Genomic DNA, 23,543 nt, shown 5'->3' with positions numbered 1-23,543 from the left:
CTTTAGTTTCATCTCAAGAGCAATTGTATCCCTCTTACCACCAGAAGGAGACACAGATGGGAGTTTTGTAAACATGACGGGATGTGAAAACACAAAACATGATATTCAAAAAATCCCTGGCAACACAATATACTGTAGAGTATCGGTTATTTATCCTACTGTTCCTGTGACTGTAGTTCATTGCTACCCAGCACCATGGGAGAGTATCACAGTGCAAATTGCTAGCCAAAAATATGAAAATTCAAAACTTAAAGTATTTTCTATTGTAATACATATCAGTCTCTCACCATTGCAAAAAAACCCTTAAAAACAGGGACCTCCTATATAATTAATCGGATTAAGTACTTCAGATTGCGAAACATGGACCAACCATTTCATGTTCATATTCAGTTATTTAATTGACCATGTAGTAATCTAATTGGTTATCCTATAAATTCCATCCAGCTATCACTATAAAAATGGAATATCTTATTGGAGAAAACAAATTTCCCACTAAAGCAATGGAAATAACTGTAAATGGTTAGACTATCTCTAGAATTCAATTTAGGTTCTTTCTGAAGTATGTCAAAATAATAAAGAGAGGATAGGAAACATTAACCACATTTTTCTTTTTTCCAATTTATTAGTGCCTTTTATGGCTTTTCTCCTTATCTAGGCACTATTAGAAGAAATTCACAAAGTCTAACTCTCTTTTCATGGTCATGGTCACTTCAAGGGTGCCATCTTCGAGGACGTAGACTGCTTTTGCAGAATTACATTCCACAGGATGAGGAAGTGTTACCAACAGCTTCCTAAAACAGGAACAAAAACAGAACAAGATAAGAATGTAGTATTGGGGCTGGAGCGATAGCACAGCAGGTAGGGCATTTGCCTTGCATGTGGCAGACCCGGGTTCAATTCCCAGCATCCCATGTGATCCCCTCAGAACTACCAGGAGTGATTCCTGAGTGCAAAGCCATAAGTAACTCCTGAGCATCACCGGATGTGACCCAAAAAAGAAAAAAAAGAATATAGTATCAGCTTCATAAGGTGATATTAAAATGATATAACTGTTTGATAAGGCAATGCAAACTTAAAACACACCATCAAATGGAACAAAAGTATATTTAAACAGCATAAACACTGGATCAACAATATGCCTAAATAATACATAGTATACCATCTTCCACTTCCCCTTAAATTTTTCTAATTTTTTCATTTTAAGATAGTCCCTGGCTATGTTTGTGGGCATAAAAATAGAACCATTGCAACTCTAAGTTAGTTGGATAAATCTATTGCCAGTCATACTCATGTGTAGGTAGAATGTGGCTGAAAATTGAAATGCTTCTATTACAAGTCTGCTAACACAGCTTAAGGCTGTCTTTACTATAGGTGTAGTTATTGAAACTCAAACCTGAAATGATTTCAGAACCAAATCAGTAGAAATACTTATCCCTGCTTATTTCTGCTTCATTTTACTATACATTGCCAAAACTTTCTTGTGAGATATCGCTGCATTTATTTTGCAGTTGATAGCCAGTAGCTGGATGCACTCTGTGATGAAACATCTATAATTCTGTCATAGTGGTATAAATCTGAATTATGCATGGGGTCAGCACATGTTGGTATATGAATAAAATTAAATGCATGAAACACTTGGTACCTTCAAGGAGATTTGAGTATCTCTATAAAAATTGACAGAAAGGCTCTTTTATAAGGTGTAAAGTACAAATCAGTAAAGGAGTGGGCATTTTGTAGTAATATTTATTATTTCTTTATTTGGACCATGCCTGGCAGTGCTTGGAAGGGTCACTAGGGTCACTCCTGGCGAAACTTGGTCCTAAAGTCCAGTGGTGCTCAGGAGCCACCAACACCACAACCAGTAGTGCTCGGGGGCTGCTAGGACTACATCTGGCACTGCAGGGGACAGGGCCTTGTGTGATCTCTAATACTTAGGTAATCTCTATGGCTACTAGGGGTATTTACTGAATATTTGTATAAAGAACTAACATTAGAAAACGCTTGAAAATCAATCACCCTCTTTACTTATTTTTAAATAACTAAGTTCAGGAATCTGGGTTCATTAAAAGGATTTTTTCATATATCTCTGAACCCTACTGGAGACATTTTTCATCTCCATTGTTCCATTTCAGATATTTGATGTGGGAAAATGAGCTTCCTCCACCTGAAATAATAAATTTGCAATATTCTCCAAAGTAGCTGGCAATATCTGGCATCTAAAAAAAATCGGGCACAAAATGTTGAGTTCATCTTGTTAAAATTGTTTACAATCTATGTTGTATTAGAGTTAGGTTTGCTTTATCCCTTATTCTGCAAATTATAATATATTCACTTTAAAAAGAAAGCAAAGCTCCATTGCACTAAAAGACAAACTATAAATCAGCTGAAGAAGGAGTCCCAATGATAATGCGCACTTCTCTGTCCAGAGAGAAATAAATTCAAAAGAGACAGTTAGTGGCCATTGGAATGATCCATTTATCCCTGAATTTTTGTCTAGTCTATATGGTAGTATGGTTTCACATACTAAAATCCTGAACAATAGAAAAGGTGCAGAATATTTAGGAGAAGAAAAGTATTTCAGTCTACTTTAAAGTCTGATATCTAAGATTTGTATTTAAACAAGATTAAATTCTACAAACACTTATCCATGAACAGTCACTGTGTTACAGGACACTATTCTTTGTGGTCCCACAGTGTCTAGCAGAAGACTATATGTTGGCTGAGTGGTTAAATGAATGAGTAAAAAATGAACCAATGCAAAATGGTATCTGGATAACTGTATTAGATCATTACTGTAAAACAAGAATAGCCATTTAAACCAAGAATCTGTACCCTTATATTGATAATATATAAAATTTATTTCTTCAGCACTGATTAAATGTCATCTAGTGTTATTATTTAGGCATATTTTAAACAATAATGTATGAAAGAAAATACCAAAAAATGTAATCATTGAACTCCAATTTGGAGACATACGTTTAGTGTTTGATGTTGTCTGCAAGAGATTTAAAAGACAAGCTTGTTGATATGTAGTTTAAAATAATGAAACTTTTATTTTATATAGCTAATATAGCTAATATATTATTTGATATATGCATCTAAATTAAAAACAGACACGGTCTTTTTGAAGCTTCCTAATGAAAACACAACTATTTTCAAAGAAAGTGCAGAAAATAGCTGCTTACCTGCTACTGAATTGCAGCTATAAGTTCCCTTTAGAAAACTTTTAAAAGGTATCAGTAACTTTAAACATTAGTCAAAACTCTCAATCTGAATTAGAGCACAGCACAATGTGAATAAGTTTTAGTATCACTCAACCAAACATTAACTTATATTTATATTAGACAATACAGAACTTAATTTAGGACATTCTTTGAATTCCTCAATGAAACCTCATATGAAAGGAAAACCCAAGGAATTCTGGGAAATTATACAATTTCCCCATCATTGCTTCTTTTCTGTTTACTCCATGCTGGGATTGAGATGGGGAAATAAATGAAGTACTTTGAGCCAAAGAGATAGCTTAACAGGCTAGAAGCATATATTTGAATGCAAGAGGTCATAGGTTTGAGCCTAGGTTCTACATGATTCCTCAGTAAAGAGACAACATAGCCCTCAAGCATCTCCAGATATCACCCACATCCCAAAGAAACAAAAATATATTTGGTAAATTGTTTTATTTTTGGTTTTATAAAGCTAAAGTTATATTTTATTGATATTTTTAATGGAATTAATTTTCATTTAACTGATATTACTAAGTAAATTGAGTAAAAATAAATTCACTTTTTCTACCTTATAGATAAAAAACCAGAATATCCTCTTATTTTTCTTAGAACTGATAAACAATAGTGTTACAGGATACTAAAGTTCTAAATTAAAGAAATTTCTAGGTGTAGCTCTGGTGGTCACCGGAGCACCACCAGGTCAGGCATTGAACTGTCAGGAATGTCAGGACCTCAATGCCAGGTGAGAATCACTCATATGAACCCAGGTACTCAAGAACCATTTAACTGATTCACTATCATGCATTAATATCTGAGCGTATCTACTCATTAATTCATTTTCTCACTTATTCATTCATTGTTTATTTATGGAACATCAGGAACTGAAGTTAGTGCCTCACACATGCAAGTTGAGTACTCTATCATGAACTAGTTTCTGGCCAAGGGCTCCTATTTAAATAAAAAAGAAACCAAAGAAAGTAAGTGTTAATATCAACTCAAAAACAAGAGTCATGGACAAGCCTCATCCATGAGTGAATCTGCTGAAAAACCCAGGTCTGTGGGGACTTGTGACTGAAATCTCCAGGATCACACAAAGTCAGGAATGGATGACCTTCCCCCATCTCCCTGCACTTCCTGTAGCCTAGCAGTCACACTCACGAACTTCCTTTGGCGCCATATAAGCTCATTAACAGTCATGATTCAGAGACTCACAAATAAACCTCTGAGGAGCAAGAGAGCAACACACTGCAGAGATGCCTCCAGACTCCAAAGTCACCATCCAGTTAAAAATTTAATTCTAGCTGCATCACCCTATATAAAATCTTAGAATTCCTGGAGCACACTAATGTTACAGGATACCAAAGGTAGAAATTAAAGAAATTGCTGTGTGTAGCTCTGGTGGTCACCTGAGCACCACCAGGCAACATCTCATACTCTATACAAGGGTTTAATGGCTGCAGGGTGATACTCTTCATTTGTCCAACTTTCCTCACAAAGTTTTTACGTAAGAGAGAGTATATGTGTGTATAACATGCAACAAACATTTTCAATACACCTTGAACTTAATAATGATAGGAGCTGAAGGCATCATTGCTAGGTTGGCCATGGTGGTCCTTGATAGATGGGAGTGGCCCCTGGGCCTTTAAGAACTTCTTAGGAAGACAGCCTTTAAAATCAAAATATTTAACTGACTCCATGATTATTTGTATTATTTTTAAAACTTTTTTCACATAACCTGACCATCCAGTGATAAATTAGCTATTAGAATTTTGGTTTAAGCAATTGATCACAAAGCCATTTTGGTTGCTGTTTTATATCAGTGCTTTTCAAAGTGTGTAATACTGCTCCTGGGAGGTTCTAGAATAATCCAGGGGCAGCATTCATAGCCTCAGGTATGATAAGGGCACTTTATATTTGCTTAAAGCCTAGTTTCTTAAACTATTGGTCATGGCGACACATAAATAAATGTGGGGGCATTGCCACAAAAATTGCAATTGTAAATAATTTCTGGGATAAGAGATATAATTCAATGGGTGGGTGCATGCTTCACATGCAAAATATAATTCGCAATGCCTTAAGTTCCCCCAAGCACCACCTTGAACAATTCTCAAGCACTGAGTTGGATTTTTTTTTTGCTTTTTGGGTCACACCCGGCTATGCACAGGGGCTACTCCTGGCTCTACACTCAGGAATTACTCCTGGCAGTGCTCGGGGAACCATATGGGATGCTGGGAATTGAACCCAGGTCGGTCGCATGCAAGGCAAACACCCTACCCGCTGTACTATCACTCCAGCTCCCTCAATCACTGAGTTGGGAGTAACCAAAGCATAATAAATGTAAGGACTACCTCTTGGTGGTATCAGTTTACTTTGAATAATAAACATTTTCACATTTTCCCCTAAACTTGATGAAGATGATGCAGAATATCTGTAGAATTTCAATTGAATAAAAGATTAAAATAATTATTATAACACACCAATTGAGTTCTGATTTTTTTACTCACTTATCAGGAGTGCGAAGATCAAGGGTAGTTTCCTGAATATCAATGATAATATCTGAAGTGTTTGTTTCTGGCAGTTTAATTTTCACCTGGAAGTAAAAATGAGAAGACAATTCTACTGTCTAAAATAAAAGTTCATTTGGAAGTGAAAGAACATGTGGGAAATGTGTCTATGCCCTTTTCTCAGAACAATCCTAAGAAGCAAGGCTCACCATTTCTATTGTACTGGTGAAGGAACTGAGCTAAAGCGTCATTTCATGAGTGGCCTAAACACAAACATATGTAATTTGACTAAGATCTGACTCCAAAATTATACAGAAACACATTCATTACTTTTCTGTAACGTTCATTGTCTAAAAGTGCCTATGTACCTGCAGTAGTTGGGGCCATCTATGGCCTTTAGATTAGTGTGTAATTTGCAATATAAATGATTTGTTCTCTGATTGTGTGTGAATTGGTAATAACACCTTAGAGTCCTCTGACATAAGCTCCTTTACTTCATTTCTTACAGAAATGTAGGATTTCAGGGGTTGGAGAGACAGTACAGCAAGTAAGGCACTTGCCTTGCATGAGGCCAACCTGGGTCGGACCCCTGGCACCCCATATGGTCACTCAAGTACCACCATGAGTGATTCCTATATGCAGAGCCAGGAGTAACCCCTGAGCATCTCTGGGTTTGACTCAGAAACAAAAATAAGAAAAAATAAATGTAGGATTCCAGGAAAATTATTAATACAATGAAAGAGAGGTAAGGATATGGCCTCTACATAAACATATCTATTTACTTATTCAGTAAGATCTCACTTAAAAATATCTCAATGCAATACCACACAACCCAGCAATTCCATTCCTGGGTACACACACACACACATACAGGTATATTTCACTTCTATATCTATGTACCAAAAAGCACTAAAAACAGATATTCACATAAAACAATATGCTTACAGCACCATAATCCACAAGAACCAAGAGGTGCAAACAACACAAATGTATATTTGCTCATGTATAAACAAAATGTGGTATTATTCATACAATGAAATATTTAGTCACAAAAGGAATAAAGTATTCTCACATGGATAAACCTTGAAAATGGTAAGTGAAAGAATCCAGACATGAAAAAACATCTAAAAATATTGTACCTATAGGAAATATCCAGAACAGGAAAATCTATAGATAATGAAAGCACACTTGTAGTTGCCAAAGCTGGGGAGAAGAGGAGACAAAGTTGTGGTTTAACAAATATAGATTACCTTTTGGGTTGATAGAAAAAAAGGTTTACTGGAATTAGATAATGGTAATGGCTGTACAAGATTGCAGCACTGGGGCTGGAGTGATAGCACAGCGCGTAGGGCATTTGCCTTGCACGCGGCCGACCCGAGTTCGAATCCCAGCATCCCATATGGTCCCCTGAGCACCGCCAGGGATAATTTCTGAGTGCATGAGCCAGGAATGATCCCTGTGCATTGCCGGGTGTGACCCCCCCCAAAAAAAAAACCAAGATTGCAGCACTGTAGCACTGTCCCGTTATTCACAGATTAGCTCGAGCAGGCACCAGTAACGTCTCCGTTGTGAGACTTGTTGTTACTGGTTTTGGCATGTCGAATTTACTAAATCTCATTAATAAAAAATTATATAGTATGTGCATTTTTCCACAATACAAAGTCAATCTCTCCTGACTTGTTTCATCATGCATTGATAAAAATTGATTCTTTCTCACTCTCACTAAGATGATATGGTATAAGAGGTCCATAAACAGAAAAAATATCCCAAGGTTAAGGTAAATTCTTTAAAATGAGCTAAAATATTTTAAATATAGAACATCCGGCAGTGCTGGAAGAATGGCAAAGTTAAAAGTAATAAGTTTTGAGATAAATTCATGTCAAATACATACTGGCAATGAAATTCCTTGGAAGAAGTTTAAAGTAGGAGATGGTGTTTTAGAAACATAAGGTGAAATGTGTCTCTGCCTTTTCTCAGAGCGATCCTAAGGAGCAAGACTCACAAATGGAAATATTTTATTTTTTAAACTGCATAAAATGAATACTTGAAGAATGCCTTAGTTCTTATTATCTAAATATATCCTATGGTTATTATTTTCATCAAACTATTACCTCCTAATTCATATTTTCAAAATTCAAATTTTCATAATTAGAGATGCTTTAAGAGAGATAAACAGAGCATTTCTCAAAGAGATAATTATAGGTGCTCAACCTCAAGGTAACAGCATTTTATCGGACAAAGTAAGCTCTGTTTTTACTGTAATAACATTGAAACTTGAGAACAGAGTTGAGATGTTCTTTAGTTATAGAATGATTCATGCTACCTGGACAATGAAACACAAATATTTGTTACTTTAGTCTGAAATGTTTAGCTCTTTCAAAGTAAAAGTTGATTTCCCCAGGGTTAAAATGACATTTGAGGAAGGAAAAAGGTTATGACATATGAAATTTAAATACAATTTGTTGCATAGAACTTCAAAGTGGTTCTTAAAATCATTTGCAGCACTCATCAAGGGTTGATCAGAAACAATTCACTAATTATTGCTCTTGAGAAAATTAAAATTGTGCATTAAAATGGTTTTAGTGAAGGGACAGAAGGGACAATTTAAACTGAATGACGCACATTAATATTTTATAATACAAAAGGCTCAATAAGGATGCGACAGAAAAACTCCTACTGAATCACGAATCAGACTTATTTACAAATAATTCTGATGAAAACCTGGCATATAAAATGGTAACAAGCTTCTAACTTATAGCACCAAAACCCTAATTTCTCCAACATTATTGAATACAGTATTTCACTGCCCAAACAAAGTGATTGATGTCTCTCTCTTTACGTGGAATGCAAACTGGAATTTCAAATTTTGGAGTCAAACTTTGATCTAAATTCTGGTTTTGTCACTTGTTGCTTAATGGTTCAATAGTTACCTATTGTTTCATAACCAAAACCTGTCCCCAAATTTATGGCTCAAAGCAATAACAAACATCATTTCACATATATCTTATAGGTTAGGGTCTTGGGAGTGACTTAGCTAAGTAGTTCTGGTTTAAGGTGTGCCACAAGTATGTAGTCAAGATATTGGCTTTAGACTTTACTAGAGCTAGTGGTGCATCCAAGATAGCACATTTATATGACTGTTGGCAGGAGGCTTCACTTCACTTCACAGTAGTAGTGAACTACTACTTCTCTGCATTCTTAGGTTGCTGATTAAATGTCCTTGTGATACAACAGGTATATTCTCCCCAGAGTGAATGATCTAAAACAACAAGGTAGTAACAATGCTCTTTTAAAAATAAAATAGTGTCTCAGAAGTGACAATCTTTTGTTACAGCAATATTCTGTTGGTTATACAGGTAAACTCTATTCAGTGTGAGAGGGGACTCACAAAGGAAGAATCACTGTGTGAGAATCACCAAGGATCATCATGGAGAATGACTATCGTAAAATTCAACACTAACTCCATTTTTACCTCTCCCTTCTGATCTTATGCATAAAAAGAAAGGAGAAAAGTCAACTATTTAAAGGCCTGCTGTCATATTTCTTTTCTTCAGTCAAGTAGTCAAAACTACTCATATTGGAGACTGGAGGTGGGTCAGTGGAGAAAGTGTCTGCCTTGCAGGTGTGAGGCCATGAATTCAATTCCCAGTACTGCCCACATGCGTTGTGGAATCCCAGCAGCTCAATTGTTTGGGCACCCTGGCACTGAAGCAATGCCACAGAAATGTGTCAGATGTGCAATGACCAGTGAGCACTGTGCAAGCATCACAACTACAGTGTGAAAATGGTGAGCACAACAACCAGAATGTGTGGAAGGACCACAACTATAAGAATATGGCCCCTTGCAAGGACCACTGCAGTGTATGCAAACAGAACAACTTATTGAACACCGAGACTGAGCATGTGTGCAATTCTCGGTCATCACAACAACAGCAGCAGCTAAAAGGGAGGAGAGAAAAAATAATCAAAAACCCTGCTCACATTTCTCTTTCCAGGAATTCACATTGGGGATTTCTAAGAGATAAAAGTAAAGGTAGTTTCAGATTGCTTACAAATTGTTTTCATAGGTCCATCATTTATTCTTCTCTATATATTGTAACTGAACTTGTGCCCAGGACTTTGGGGGAGTCATTAATGTGGAATTGTCATTGTGAGTTGTAAATTTCCTTTTTCTTGTCTTGTTTATATGACAAATTTATATAAAATAGTTGCTGAAGAGATCATATTCCTATAATCTGTTATTAATATGGGCTCTCCAGATCCTAGATAAGTGTCTCTGATTATATTAAAAAATGTTTAAAAAAATTGAAATCAGAAAGCAAAACAGTTAGTGTTTCATAGAGGTCGTCAGATTTCTTACTGTAGTGTATCCTCCTAACTCCCAGAAAAGAAGAATAAATGGAACATATTTTATATATATCCTGGCCAGTCTACACTATTTACTGAAATTTCAGTGAAGCTTAAGATATACAGAAGTACTTGGGCTGACACTTTGGAAGATAGTTTTATTTAATTTATACTTCAAGATATTGTAAAAATATTTTTATTTGACAGAAATACAGCAACTACCCTCAATATATTTGATTCTTAGCAAAGAACTTAAGAATCTTTGAGCTCGCATTTGAAGCTTAAAATATACAGAAGGGTTTGAGCTGATGCTCTGTAAGATGTTATTATTTAATTTATGGGCTTCAGATATTGTAAAAATATTCTTGACAGAAATAATGCAACCACACTCAATATATTAGATTCTTAGCAAAGAAGTTAGAACTACTGGAGATTAAGAAACAAATTCTGATGTACAGAAAAATTGGGGGATAGGTTTGCTTTTAAATCATCTCAGCGGTTTAATTCCCCACTAACTATTGAAACGTAATTAACAAGTGAAATATTTTTCTGTTAAATATATTCTAAATATTTCAGTATTTTACAAAGGCTTTCATGAAAAATAAAAAAATAGAAAAGAAAATGAAAAAGAAAATAGTGAAAGATCTCTACTTGGAAATCACATAAATATTTGCCTCTGAAGAGTAAAAATACAGAGGTTTATGTTCTCTAAAACTAGGGCACATGAACTGAAGAGATAACACAGTGCTCAGGGCACTTGCCTTGCATGAAGACAAACCAGTTTCAGTCGCAGGCACCCCGTATATTGTCTTGGGGCCCCACTAGATATAATTTCTGAGCACAGAGCTAGGAGTAAGCTCTGAGCACCTCCAGGTATGATTCATCCCCACCCCAAATAAAATAAAACTAGGGTGAAAATTGATGTACATATACATGTGTGAATATATGTATCTTTAGATTATGTATATATCTTTAAATTAATAGATGAATGCCTATAGTGTTAGTTTGAACATTCTGGTACTATTTTATCATGCTTGTCTGATTCCTCCCCTTCCCTCTCCTCCTCTCTCCTTCCCTTACTTCCCCTTTCTTCATCTCTTCTCTCTCAGGAGCCAAAAATAAGTTTAGCTCAGGGCTGGAGTGATAGTACAGTGGTAGGGCAATTGCCTTGCCTTTGGCTTACCCAAGTTAGATCCCCTGCACCCCATATTGTCCCTCAAACTCTGACCACAGTGATCCTTGTGTGTAGTTCCAGGGATTAGCTCTGAGCTTTGCTAGGTGTGGCCTGAAAACCAAGAATAAATAAATAAGCATGGCTTGTTCTGGAGTAAGAATACTCATCTACAGGACCACTATGGGCACTATTCATTATTCAGCCTCAAACATTCACAGCCTTACTACCACTGGTTTTTTTGAGACTACAATGACCAAGTTCATCCCTCTTTTATGTCTTTATGTCTGGAAACACATGAAACCTCAGATTCCCAACAATTGCCATTTGGAGACTCATATCTCTTACTTCTCTTGTATTTACTCCTTACTTTCTCATAAAAAAAACCCTCCCATTAGTTCCCCTTTGAACTCAGAATTCACCACCAGTAATTTCATAAGACTCAGAATATTCTTGAATACCCAATTTTTTGTGGGGGGTCTTCCATTCAGTTTTAAAAAACAATAAAACAAAACTCATGTCTTCAAATTCTAGGTATATATTTTCTCCTAGAACTTCATCTTCTTTTTGAACTTAATACTCAATTGCTACAACACTAATCCATTCTTTATTTAAACCCATTCCAAAATAATAGATTGTAACTAAAAATATGGAAAATTTATCAGAAAAGATTAAAAACTAATTTTAGTTTTTTTAAAGGACTAATTATCAGAAAGGACTAAAATCTCTAAGATTACTATTCAGAGATAAACCACTGTACATTTCTACATCTTGATTAAAGCCATCACAATTCACCTAGTCACCAGAGTTAGCAATGTGACTATTATTTCTCCCATATATATCACATTTGGTCACCTACTAAATCTTATTAATATACCTACAAAATGTCTACTGAAGTCATTCTTTTCTCTCCATCCCCACTGAAAGAGTTCAGGCTCTACTCTTACTATCAACAGGTGCAACTATCAACTGGTTTTCCTTCTACTAGTTGCCAAATTCATGCTTACCATCTACCATTATCTAAACCAAATTCTCTTCCATAATTGATTAGATGTATATTTCAGAACACTAAAGTTTTGTATTTCAGAATCATGTTACTTGTGCATTTCAAAACACTAGAGTTGTGTATTTAAGAACTCATCTAACCATTTAACTCCTGTGCTTTAAAATGGTTAACAACTCTAGTGCCCACCAGATAAGGTCCAGATGTACTGGTGTCTGTCTGTTTATGCTATCATAATGAAATAGTATAGTCTATATATCTGAGAATACCACTCATGCCAGTCAAGTCAGTTTTTCATGATATCTGTTTCCCTGGCTTATAAACAGCTACATTCCCACATGACAGCGAGTATAAGCAGAGCATATTTTCTCCTTATACAAAGGTATGAGTAGTATTGTGAGCTCGTCAACTCCCATGAACTCATCTATTCCCATAATCTCTCAAAGGCCATATTTCCAAAGATCATCATATTGAGAGTTAAGTACTTAAGATACTACTTAGTGGAGAAGAGGGTGCACAATTAAATCCATACTACACGGTGTGGAATCCAAGTGTATCTAAAATTCACTCTAATCTTCCTATTTTGTTGTATTTTGTACTGGTTCCATGCCAATGTATTTTGGGATTCAAAAATCAAAAGGTTTCAAACACATACTTTGAGTTCTCCAGCACATACTCAAACAAAATACTTTTATAGCACTATGCTTTTTCCTTTGATGGTAACTTTGCTTATGAAGATTTTTCTCTGTAACAAACCATGAAGTCCTTCAAATGGACATATCAAATGTCATTTGTATTGTTGAAGTCTGGGCTTCTGCTTCTTTGCATCCACACTGCTTTGCACATTCTTCTCTACCAATTTCCTGGATTCAAATTACAGTTCTGCTAGTTCTATAATGTATGACTTTTAACTCATTACCAAACTTCTTTGTGCTTCAGTAACCTCATTTTAAAGATGGGGATGGCATTTATTTTATGCATTTTATGTTAGGTATTAATGAATAACCATGTACAAAGTTCTTAGAAAAATGCCTGGCAGATAGTAAGCTTTATTTAGATTGTTTTCTACCATTATTCTTATATCAGGTAATGTGAGGTAAATCAGGATAAAAACTTATTTATAGACTATAAATTTAAGGAAATAGTTCCTTTGTTGCCCTCTCAATCTTGTGCTATGCTCAGAGACCACATAGACAAGGCTCAGCTGCAGCTGCTCCAAGTTTTGGCAGAACATTCTGATCCTCTGAGGATATAGGAAGATAATCTTGTAAGGACTGCCTCAAGGATGTTTCTTATCTGTTTTCTACCCTGTGGGAGGCTACCACCCAGCAGTTTCTCAGCCCACTCTTTGAGTCAGTAAGGCATAGGAATTTCTATCACCCCTCCTCTGAGTATAGACACAGGTTGCAAAACAGCCTTAGTTGCAAGTTGATAGGCGCTTTAGCAACACGGTATCTCACTGTTCATGTTTCCTGTCCGCTGGCCCCTTTAATTCAACATCTTCCTGTAAGCAGAGGATCACAGGGAGCCAACACTAGGCTGAACTTACTTATGCTTTCTGTATAAGTAATATCTACGTCGATTTGTGATCCTTGTTTCCTTATTAGATAAATCTATGAAAGACTGCTATTGGACTGCATGATGCCTTAAAGTCAACTCCTTGAGAGGAGAACCCTATTTTGTTCAACACTATGTAATGAGCAGTTGGCATATAGTAAATGCTCAGTGAGCATTGAATTAAGGAATTATAAATGATTTATAATGTATAAATTCTTGCAGAGCATGGTAAGCTATCCATGACATATTTAATATGTCAAAAACAGTGACAATAACGTGCTCTTTGTGTTTCTGGAGAGAGCAGACGCCATTGGGCTTCACTAGCACCCGATAGGAACAAATGAAGACATTACTGGCACCCGCTTGAGCAAATAAATGAACGAGATTACAGTGATATAGTGAATGTACAAGATAATAAATATGTATCCAATAAATTATATTCAGGTATATATATCAAATCTATTATAATGGAAGACTTGTGGCAAGGGAGAATACAGAAGATAAAAGGGAAAGTAAAGTAAAATAAAGTAAGAGAGAAGCATCCTGTTTAGAAGGTTTTGAAAAAATCGAAGTTTCTGTTCTAAGAAAAAGATCCTCAAATCCTCCTACTATTCTTTCATTAATTTAATGAATATTCTATATCGTGATTAAACCATTTTTGGTAGTATTGAGATTTGAACCCAGGGCCTCATACATGAAAGGCAAGTACTTTACTGCTCAGCTAATTAAATCCCAGTCCCTGAGCATTTGCTATCATATCTTGAAAACATAATCTTTTCTTCCAACTGGAATATAAAGAAGAGACATCAAAGACTCATATTTCAAACTATGTTTCAAGATACCCCAATTCTTCCACTAAAAGGTATCTCTTGAACGATAGAATTATATTATCTAACAGCCTTTTGTTGGTTATTTATTTGCTGTTTGGCAGCCTCACCCAGCAGTGTTCAGAGGCCTGAATACTTGAGAATCACTCTCAATGGTGCTCAGAAAGACCATGTGATGACAGTGATCAAACCTGGGCCTCCTGCATGGAAAGCATATTCTCACTCTGTTGATCTATCCCTACAGGCCAGTAGTGTTTATTTTATCTTATATACTTAGCTTTCTCGTTGAATTCTTTTTGATGAAACATGCTGGCAATTCCAAACAGCAAAAATAACAACAAAAAGAGTAAACAACAACCATCACTACCTCAAAAGTTAATGTGCAGTATGATCACTATAGTTAATAATATGACTGGAGATTCTTTTAAATACAGCAGATTCACGGTGAGCTCACCACAAACACATATATGGTATCTATGTATAACTAGATTATATGGGTTTGACTGTGGTAGTAATTTCATTTGTATATGTTAAATTATCATTTATACATGTTAGATCTATACAATTTTAATTAAAAGACAAAATGTTTAATCATTGACTGGGAAAAGAAGAAGCTTAAGTAACTACAAAGTCTCGCCTTCTCCAGACGGAGTCCTGGCTACACTGAGCTTCTACTAACATGGCTCCGGTATGTGGGACTGGGACTATTTCTCCAAACCGCTCAGCTGCTTATGCGGCCTCGCAAATTTATCTGATATACAAAAAGCCACTCAGGAACGGCTCCCCCACCCCTGAGTGGCCATTATCCCAGAGGCACAGAAACAAATCTCGGAACACAGTGGCTTCTGGCAGATATACTCATGGACTGTGAACTAAGCTACGGCCCCATGCAGCCCCGGGAGGGGGAAGGGTTTTTGTCCCTTGTCCTTTTCCCCTTTCTGGCAGCATGACGACCACCACCTTTCAGAGACAATTGGACAGAGAGGTAGGAGCTTGTAGTGATGGGACGCACGGAGAATCTAGCGATAGGGGGGGGCAGTGCAAAACCGGCCCTGCTCCCTGCCCAAATGAGACTCTGAGTGGCCACCCACGAACAGCTCCACCGCTCCTGAACAGCCATGATTCTAGAGGCACACAAACCAATCTCGGAATGCAGCGGCTGCTGGTAGAAATACCTCTGGGCTTAATTACTAAAATACCAGAATCCCAAAACTGGGCAGCCACTTTCGCGACCGTGCAACATCATATGCTCTTTGTTATCAACAATAGAAAACATATGATCTAATGATGCCGTTTTGACAGGCCTGATTGTTGGAGGGGATACTCCAAATAATAGTAGTAGGTTTCTGTCAAAAATTGATGTAACCAAAGTAAAGAGAGAGTAAAGTGAAAATCATCTGCCACACAGGCGGGGGGGAGTGGAAGGGAGGTATGCTGGGGTTCTTGGTGGTGGAACATGTGCACTGGTGAAGGGGTGGGTATTTGATCATTGTATGACTGAGACTTAATCCTGAAAAAAAACCCTGTAACTGTTCTCATGGTGATTCAATAAAAGAAGAGAGAGAGAGAAAGAAGAGTAACTATAAACTCAGGAATATTAAAGGGTAACAAGAGGATAGGCAGAATTTGAATAATAGGGTTCTTTCGTTGGGATTAGAAAAAAGAATGGAAGATTTGCTAAATACATACATAGTCCTAACAGTATTTTCTTTAGGACAATGACTTTGATATAACACTCATAAATTTTGGTAACTTATTTGGAATCTGGAAAAGGGTGAACCTTGCAAAATTTTAAATATTGCATCAGTCCTTGAACTTAAACAATCTCCTATGATTTTCCTCAGTTTAGGCAAAGATCTCAAAATTTCCAGGTTGGACTGTTAAATCTGACTATATATAGGATGCAGGAACATATTTAGCCAGTTCTAAGGTAAAATTTTGCCCACATTTCAATGTTTCTGAATTTGAATGTGTCACATAACCATTGTATATAATTGAACACAGGATGCAACAACATATTTAGCCAGTTCTAAGGTGTAATTTTGCCCACATTTTAATGTTTCTGAATTGGAATGCATCACATAATTGTTGTATATAATTGGACACAGTACTATGCTTATCTTTCTGTTGTTATTAAATAAATGGAAAATTACAATTTGATGATTTCTTATATTTGAAGACATGTCATAGTATCTCAAGGAAGTTTATAAATTTGAGCAAGAAATACTTAGCATAGCTTGAGTCTTTTTTCTGCTTTTTAAAATTTTTTCTTTTTTTAATTTATTTTTTAAATTAGTGAGTCACAGTGAGGGTACAGTTACAGATTCACACGTTTTTGCTCTTGTTATTCCCTCATACAATGTTTGAGAGCCCATCCCTCCACCAGTGTGCATTCTCCACCACCAATGAACCCAGTATCCCTCCCACCCCCCAGTCCCATCCCCTCACCCCACCCCGCTTCTGTGGTGGGGCATTCCAATTTGATATCTCTCTTTCCTTTTGGGTGTTGTGGTTTGAAATAGGGGTATTGAGTGGTCATCCTGTTCAGTCTCTAGTCTACTTTCAGCATGCATCTCCATTCCCGCGCAGGATCTCCAATCACATATTACTTGTTGTTCCCCTCTCTATCTGGGATGACTTTCCGCATGTGAGGCCAGCTTCCAAGCTATGGAGCCAACCTCTTGTTATTATATACTACCATTCTTAGATATTAGTCTCGTACTCTGTTGTTCTATATTCCACAAATGAGTGCAATCTTTCTATGTATGTCCCTCTCTTTCTGGCTCATTTCACTTAGCTTGATACTTTCCATGTTGATCCACTTATATACAAAGTTGATGACTTCATCCTTTCTAACTGCTGCACAGTATTCCATTATATAGATGTACCAAAGTTTCTTTAACCAGTCGTCTGTCCTCAGGCACTCGGGTTTTTTTTCCAGATTCTGGCTATTGTAAATAGTGCCGCGATGAACATATAAGTGCAGATGTCATTTCGACTATACTTTTTTTGTTTCTCCAGGGTATATTCCCAGAAGTGGTATTGCTGGATCAAATGGAAGCTCAACTTCTCTACCCCTTTTGAGCATTGTGGTTTGCAATATTAATACTGAAAGGTTATCAAGAATATCCCTTACCTACTTTTAACCCTCAGATCTTGTCCAATGTGATAATTCCTAGCCATTATTGTTATAGTGGTCTCTTCTCTATATTACCTACCCTCAGCCTCCCACGCACTTGTGGTTCGTTTTCCAACCATTGGCCAGTCTTCCTAAACCTTGTTTTACCTGGCCATGGATATTATTCTTCTACACTCTCTCTGTATATTATACACCATAAATGAATGCAGTCATTCTGTATCTGACCCTTTCCTTCAGACCCATTTCACCCAGCATGATATCCATTTATATTACACCCAGCATGTCCATCCATTTATAGGCAAATTTCATGACTTCATTTTTCCTGATGGTTGCATAGGATATCATTGTGTAGTTGTGTCATAGTTTCTTTATCAATTCATCTGTTCTTGGGCACTCAGGTTGTTTCCAGTAGAATGTCCTTCTTGATATGTTGTCCACTGTAGAAATACTAAATACTTCAACAATGTTTATCCCTTTCTCTCTTATACCAGCATGATGTAGACTTCTAATCGTGTTTTTTCCATACTGAGTTACAAAGATTGATTAGATGTCCACCTCCCTACTATAAAATCCTTTACAATAGTTGTTTTCACTTTTATATTGACCTTTATTTTCCTAGCACATAGGACAACACCTGCTATGCAGTAGCATTTATCAGGGATTTAAATATTGAATATAAGGCAAAGAAAAAGAAAGGAACTAAAAGGTACACAAACGGTGAAGCATTCTAGCACCAAAAAATGTTTCATTTGCTGTTGCAATTCAGTGGTATCCATGCCTCATCCAAAACCTCAACTTCTGTCAGCTTATAACTGTCAATACAGAGCTTTCTAATGACAAAATGAGAACATTTATGTTAGTTCTGTCTCCTCAATCAATTATAAATTAATTAGAGGGCGGGATAAAATATTTTGTATTTCAGTTCTAGGTACACTGTATACTGCTACCCCAAAGCATGATTTAGCTTCCTAAAATCAATAGTAATTTGCATATGAGAATTAAAAGGACTCAATACTTGATTTAGGACCTAGAATTTCTCCAGAGTTTAGAGCAACCTTCATAATAGATATCAAAAAACATAATTTTAAAGCACTTTGAGATAAACTTGAATATTGCTGGTGAGATCCTGGGAACTAATTGCTTCAAGAACACTTGAAACTTTATTTATTTATTTATTTATTTTAGAATTAGAATGTTTTTAAATTTTGAACACTTGAAACTTTAACTCATTAGGATTTGAAAGGTCTCCTGAGGTTCTTAAAGTCACTATTCCCATTATATTACTTGATGTAGTTGAATGTCTCTGATTTTGGTAATGATAGAAAGCCCAAAGTTCATGAAAAATATTCCATTTATCATTTTCTTAAGGAAAAATACCAAACAACTCTTATGGGCACCTCAGTACTTTATATTGCCAGTGTTTCCTAAAATGGTTGATACCACCTACTGGGGGGCGGGTCACTGGACTAACCCACCGGCACAGATAGAAATTTGGGTGCAATTGGAGAGCACTGAGTTATATTTTTCTGAAAAGGGCACAGTAGGTTGTTGGATAACATTGGTCAATCCTTTCCTCTCCACAGCTTAGGTTTACTGATTAACACCCTTCCCAAAGCTCACACTCTGGCGGGACTCCAATTCATCTTTAACTTCTCCTTTGTGAAATGAGCGATTTCCCCAGTTAATCGCTCATTTCTCCTAATCAGAACCTGTGACTTGTAAATCCAGATTCTTCAGAGATCTCTGGATTTTGTACTTGTAAGTGAAATATTTCTCTTTCCTTTATGTTCTTTGCAGTTAACTTTACAGCAACGGTTCTTTTTGTATAGACACAGGAAGACGGTTGATGCTATGCTCTTGTTACTTGAGAGTTAATTGACTCTGAAAAATATTTATTCCTGGTCATCTGTAATATTTACTCGACTTACGCTTCAGTTGCCCTTAGTTCCTAGCACCCCCAAAGCAGGGTCCTGACAAAAGGACTTTGGTGAACCAGGGCAAGCTGTAAACTATCCTGGCATAGAAATGGGACTGGCCAAGCACCATAAAGCTTATAATAACTTAAGAGCATGTTTGTGGACCAACTCTGTCATGACCCAAAGAGAAGTGACTGGACAAGGACCCTGCTGGGATTAGGAAATACTAATCTTGTTTGAGGACTGTAGTCTGGGATATATAGAAAGATATCTCCAGGAGAGCCACCCTACAAGCTTACTATATCTCTTACTGTGTCCATATAAAATGACTAGAAATATTATTAAGAAGTAAATTTAAGATGATTGTTTAAATGGATATGGACAAAGGAACGGAGAAATACACCCTCAGAAGAAATTCCACCACTGAGCAGATCTCCTAGAAGAATGAGATCTTTGTTTTAGAAGAGCTTCTCTGGAAGGAAGAGCTTTACAAATGTTGATTGTGCTATCTCACTCGTGTGTAATTTCTAACCCCAACCCTTGGCGATTTGGCTTTATAACTAATGCTGTGAGACGGGCATGGGAGAAACTGGAATATGAGGCAGAGTGAGGCTTGTATGAAGACAGTAGGATATGGGAATGAGTGGCAGGAGAAAACTACAATGGAGCGTCCAGTGAGACTGGAATCGGTGCGCAGGGAAAATGGAATAAGCGGTGGGACCAAGATTGGAATAAATAGCGACTGAGCACCAATCAGTCTGGCCTCTGTTCCCTTCATGTGTCTTGTGGCAGCTGCAGGACAGGGTTGGGAAGTGACTCAGAGACACCAAACACATGCGGTGAGCCCACACACATTTTGTGAACACACAGAAGGACAAATAAGTTGGGGAACCTCTGCAGAGGGAGATCAGAGATTCATATACTCTGATGATAAAAAAATTAATTCTTAAGACAAAAATTTCTTGTGCGTGTTGTTCAAGTATACATAATATTCTGCTTTTGGTTAGGCCCAGACTTTTGAACAATATTATTAAAAGATTCAAATAAGTATACATACGTAGCATCACCAAACTGCTGGTATTAATATTATTATATAGAAACAATTATTTCAGCATTGTTATAAATGCTGTAATATTTTCCACATAAGGGAGTCAAGTAACATTTTAGATGTGTTTTTGGAGCTCTCATTTAGAAATTCAGATAATAGCATGTATAAAAAAATGCTTTTTATAAAGTACCTCAATTCAATGGAGCCATTAAAAATACATATATAAGATATTAAGTAAGATATGAGATTGAGACATTAGGGAAGGAAATATTCCATTCTGTCACATCAGCTCATCAGAATCAATAAAAAGGTATCCATGGGAAAGAACAGAATGAAAGAAATAACTTATTGTAATTGGATTGGGAAGCTTTTTATTCATTTTTTAACTTATTTTAGTACTGTGATTTGCAATGTTCTCCATTATGGCTTGATGTGTACATAATCCTAACTCCACCCCATCATCAGTGTACTCACCTTGGATTTGGAAGTTTTCATATGACTAGGCATGAACTTTTTATGCCAATCAAGTCTACTATGTTTATTTATAAATTTTATTCACGTGTAAAGTTAGATTACTTTGTCTATGGTTATCAATTATATTTAATTAACTTATTTAAATTGAACCACTGTGAGATACACAAAGTTGTTCATGATTGGATTTCAGTCATAAATGTTCCAACATCCATCCCTCCACCAGTGTATGTATACCACCACTAGTGTCCCTAGATTTCCTCCTGCACCTCTTCCCATCTGACTCTAGAGAAGGCAATTTTCTCTTCTATCTTTCTATTTCATTAAAAATTATATATATTTTTTATTTTCATAAAAATAGTTCACAATGGTTCATTACAGATAATATTCAAACACCAATCCTACCACCGAGCACCTTCCCACCACAATAAGAGGGAAGTGTGTGAAAGTTGTTGTATTTCATTCTGGAGCCATTTAAGCCCAAATATAAGAGAATACAAGGAAGTATGTTAAAACCAAACAAATGTCTGCTACTTTTGATAAGTGAGTGAGATAGAGTGTAAGAGGTCCTGTACTTAGCCCCAGGAAATTCTGCATCGTTCTGTTCCGGAAGCTTTAGTTTATAGTCTCTGGGTCTTGTCCGTTGATGAGATTACATGGCATGGCAGTGGTGGGGGGGCAGTTTGTGGGTGTGACTGCCAAACTACTGGAAAACTGGGGAGCTGGGGGGAGGAGGCCCAGTCCCGGTCCGAGCAGGCTTGGAGATCTGAGTCATGGATTCCCACATACCAGGGTTTTTCTGCCAGTCTGCTCTTGAGTGAGGTTCATCCCGTTCTTTCTCTTTCTATACCTTTCTCACACTCTCTCTTTCCTTTTGGATATTATGGTTTGCATAGATATTGAAAGGTTATAATGTATATCCCTTCACCTACTTTCAGCACTCAGTTCTTGTCCAGAGTGATCATTCCATTTATTATTGTCTTGTCATAGTGGTTCCTTCTCTATCTTAACAGCCCTCCACTCCCCACACACTTGTGGCAAGCTCCCAACCGTGGAGCAGTTCTGGCTCCTTTTTTCTGTCCTTGGATATTAGTCTCATACTATTTTTTAATCAATTTTAAACTGTTATCCCACTATCTTCCTAGTATCTGAATTGTAGCAATCATACTTATTTTTAACTGGGGCCAATCCCAGCAGTAGTCAGAGGGTAGGATCCTGTGGTGCTGGGGCTACATCAGGGCCTCATGACCTCTACCACTTGGGCTATTTTTTCAGTCCAGCAACCATCACTTTAAAATAATTTAAAACCTAGCCTATATCACTTAAATGTATATAACAGTCAGTTTAGCTCTCATAATCATATAGGATACAGGGAAGGGGGCATTAGCTTACCACAAGATCTTCACAACAGGCTGTTGATGAATCCTTCCTGGTCAATCCAAGGAACACATCTTCAGTTCCCACCTGTTGCTTAAATAGAATCTCATACCTGAAAAAAAAATTACTGATACAGACTCCGAAATGAAAGAGCTAGTTCCTGTCACAGAGTAGAAAGCTAAAAACTTCTGAGGACATAATATTCCAAAACTAAAAGAAACAAAGCATTTGTAGTTTCTCCGTCATGTAGCAGAACATAAAGGAAGTGACGCCTTAGAAATTTAGTCAAAAGGAATTTTTATATTTACTATGGTTTTGTTTCTAAATAAAAAATGAATTGCTAGAACTTCTAATAAGATTACGAATAGAAAGGTAAAAAATAATTTCCTTCCCTGGAGCACAAAGAAGAATATTGGGGCTAAATGCATGGTTTGATAAATGAAAAGAAACACCCCTCTCAAGTTCAAACTACAGAATAAAGATAGAAAATCCACATTTATCTTTAACTCTGTGATCTTAGTTAAATCACAAACTCATGGGATCTCTGTTCAATGTTTGTACAATTTATGGGACAGGGTGATTTTGAACTAAAGGAGCTCTATGGTTTTTATCCAGTTCCAGAATTCTACACTATAAACACTGGCATTACATTTACACTATACTACACTATTGTGTTCAGAATCTAGTCCTGTGGAATTCTTAGTTCAAAGAAGGATTTTCTTTTGCATGTGGTTGTCCAGTTGTGCCAGCACCATTTGTTAAAGAGGCTTTCCTTGCTCCACTTCACATCTCTTGCTCCCTTATCGAAGATTAGATACATTTGGGGTTGTGTGTAGGGATATTCCACCCTATTCCATTGATCTGCGGGTCTGCCTGTGTTCCAGTACCATGCTGTTTTAATTATTACCGCTTTGTAGTAAAGTTTGAGGTTGGGGAGGGTGATGCCTCCCATACTCTTT

The 23,543-nt window shown here is 36.7% G+C and overlaps 1 protein-coding gene across 1 annotated transcript in view; it reads right to left on the bottom strand.

The window, feature by feature from the left end:
* Positions 1-435: 435 nt before the first annotated feature.
* DNAAF6 (dynein axonemal assembly factor 6) overlaps positions 436-23,543 on the bottom strand; it is a 41,489-nt gene continuing 18,381 nt past the window's right edge. Inside the window, exons 5-7 of the mRNA XM_004606314.2 lie at positions 22,600-22,696; positions 5,729-5,814; positions 436-791 (exon numbers count right to left, since the gene is read on the bottom strand). Coding sequence (XP_004606371.2) covers positions 662-791; positions 5,729-5,814; positions 22,600-22,696 — 313 coding nt within the window. The 3' untranslated portion in view covers positions 436-661. The remainder of the gene's footprint in view (positions 792-5,728; positions 5,815-22,599; positions 22,697-23,543) is intronic.

The sequence above is a fragment of the Sorex araneus genome, chromosome X, assembly GCF_027595985.1.
Source record: "Sorex araneus isolate mSorAra2 chromosome X, mSorAra2.pri, whole genome shotgun sequence".
In the NCBI taxonomy this organism is placed as follows: domain Eukaryota; kingdom Metazoa; phylum Chordata; class Mammalia; order Eulipotyphla; family Soricidae; genus Sorex; species Sorex araneus.
This window is presented reverse-complemented; position numbering and strand designations above follow the sequence as displayed.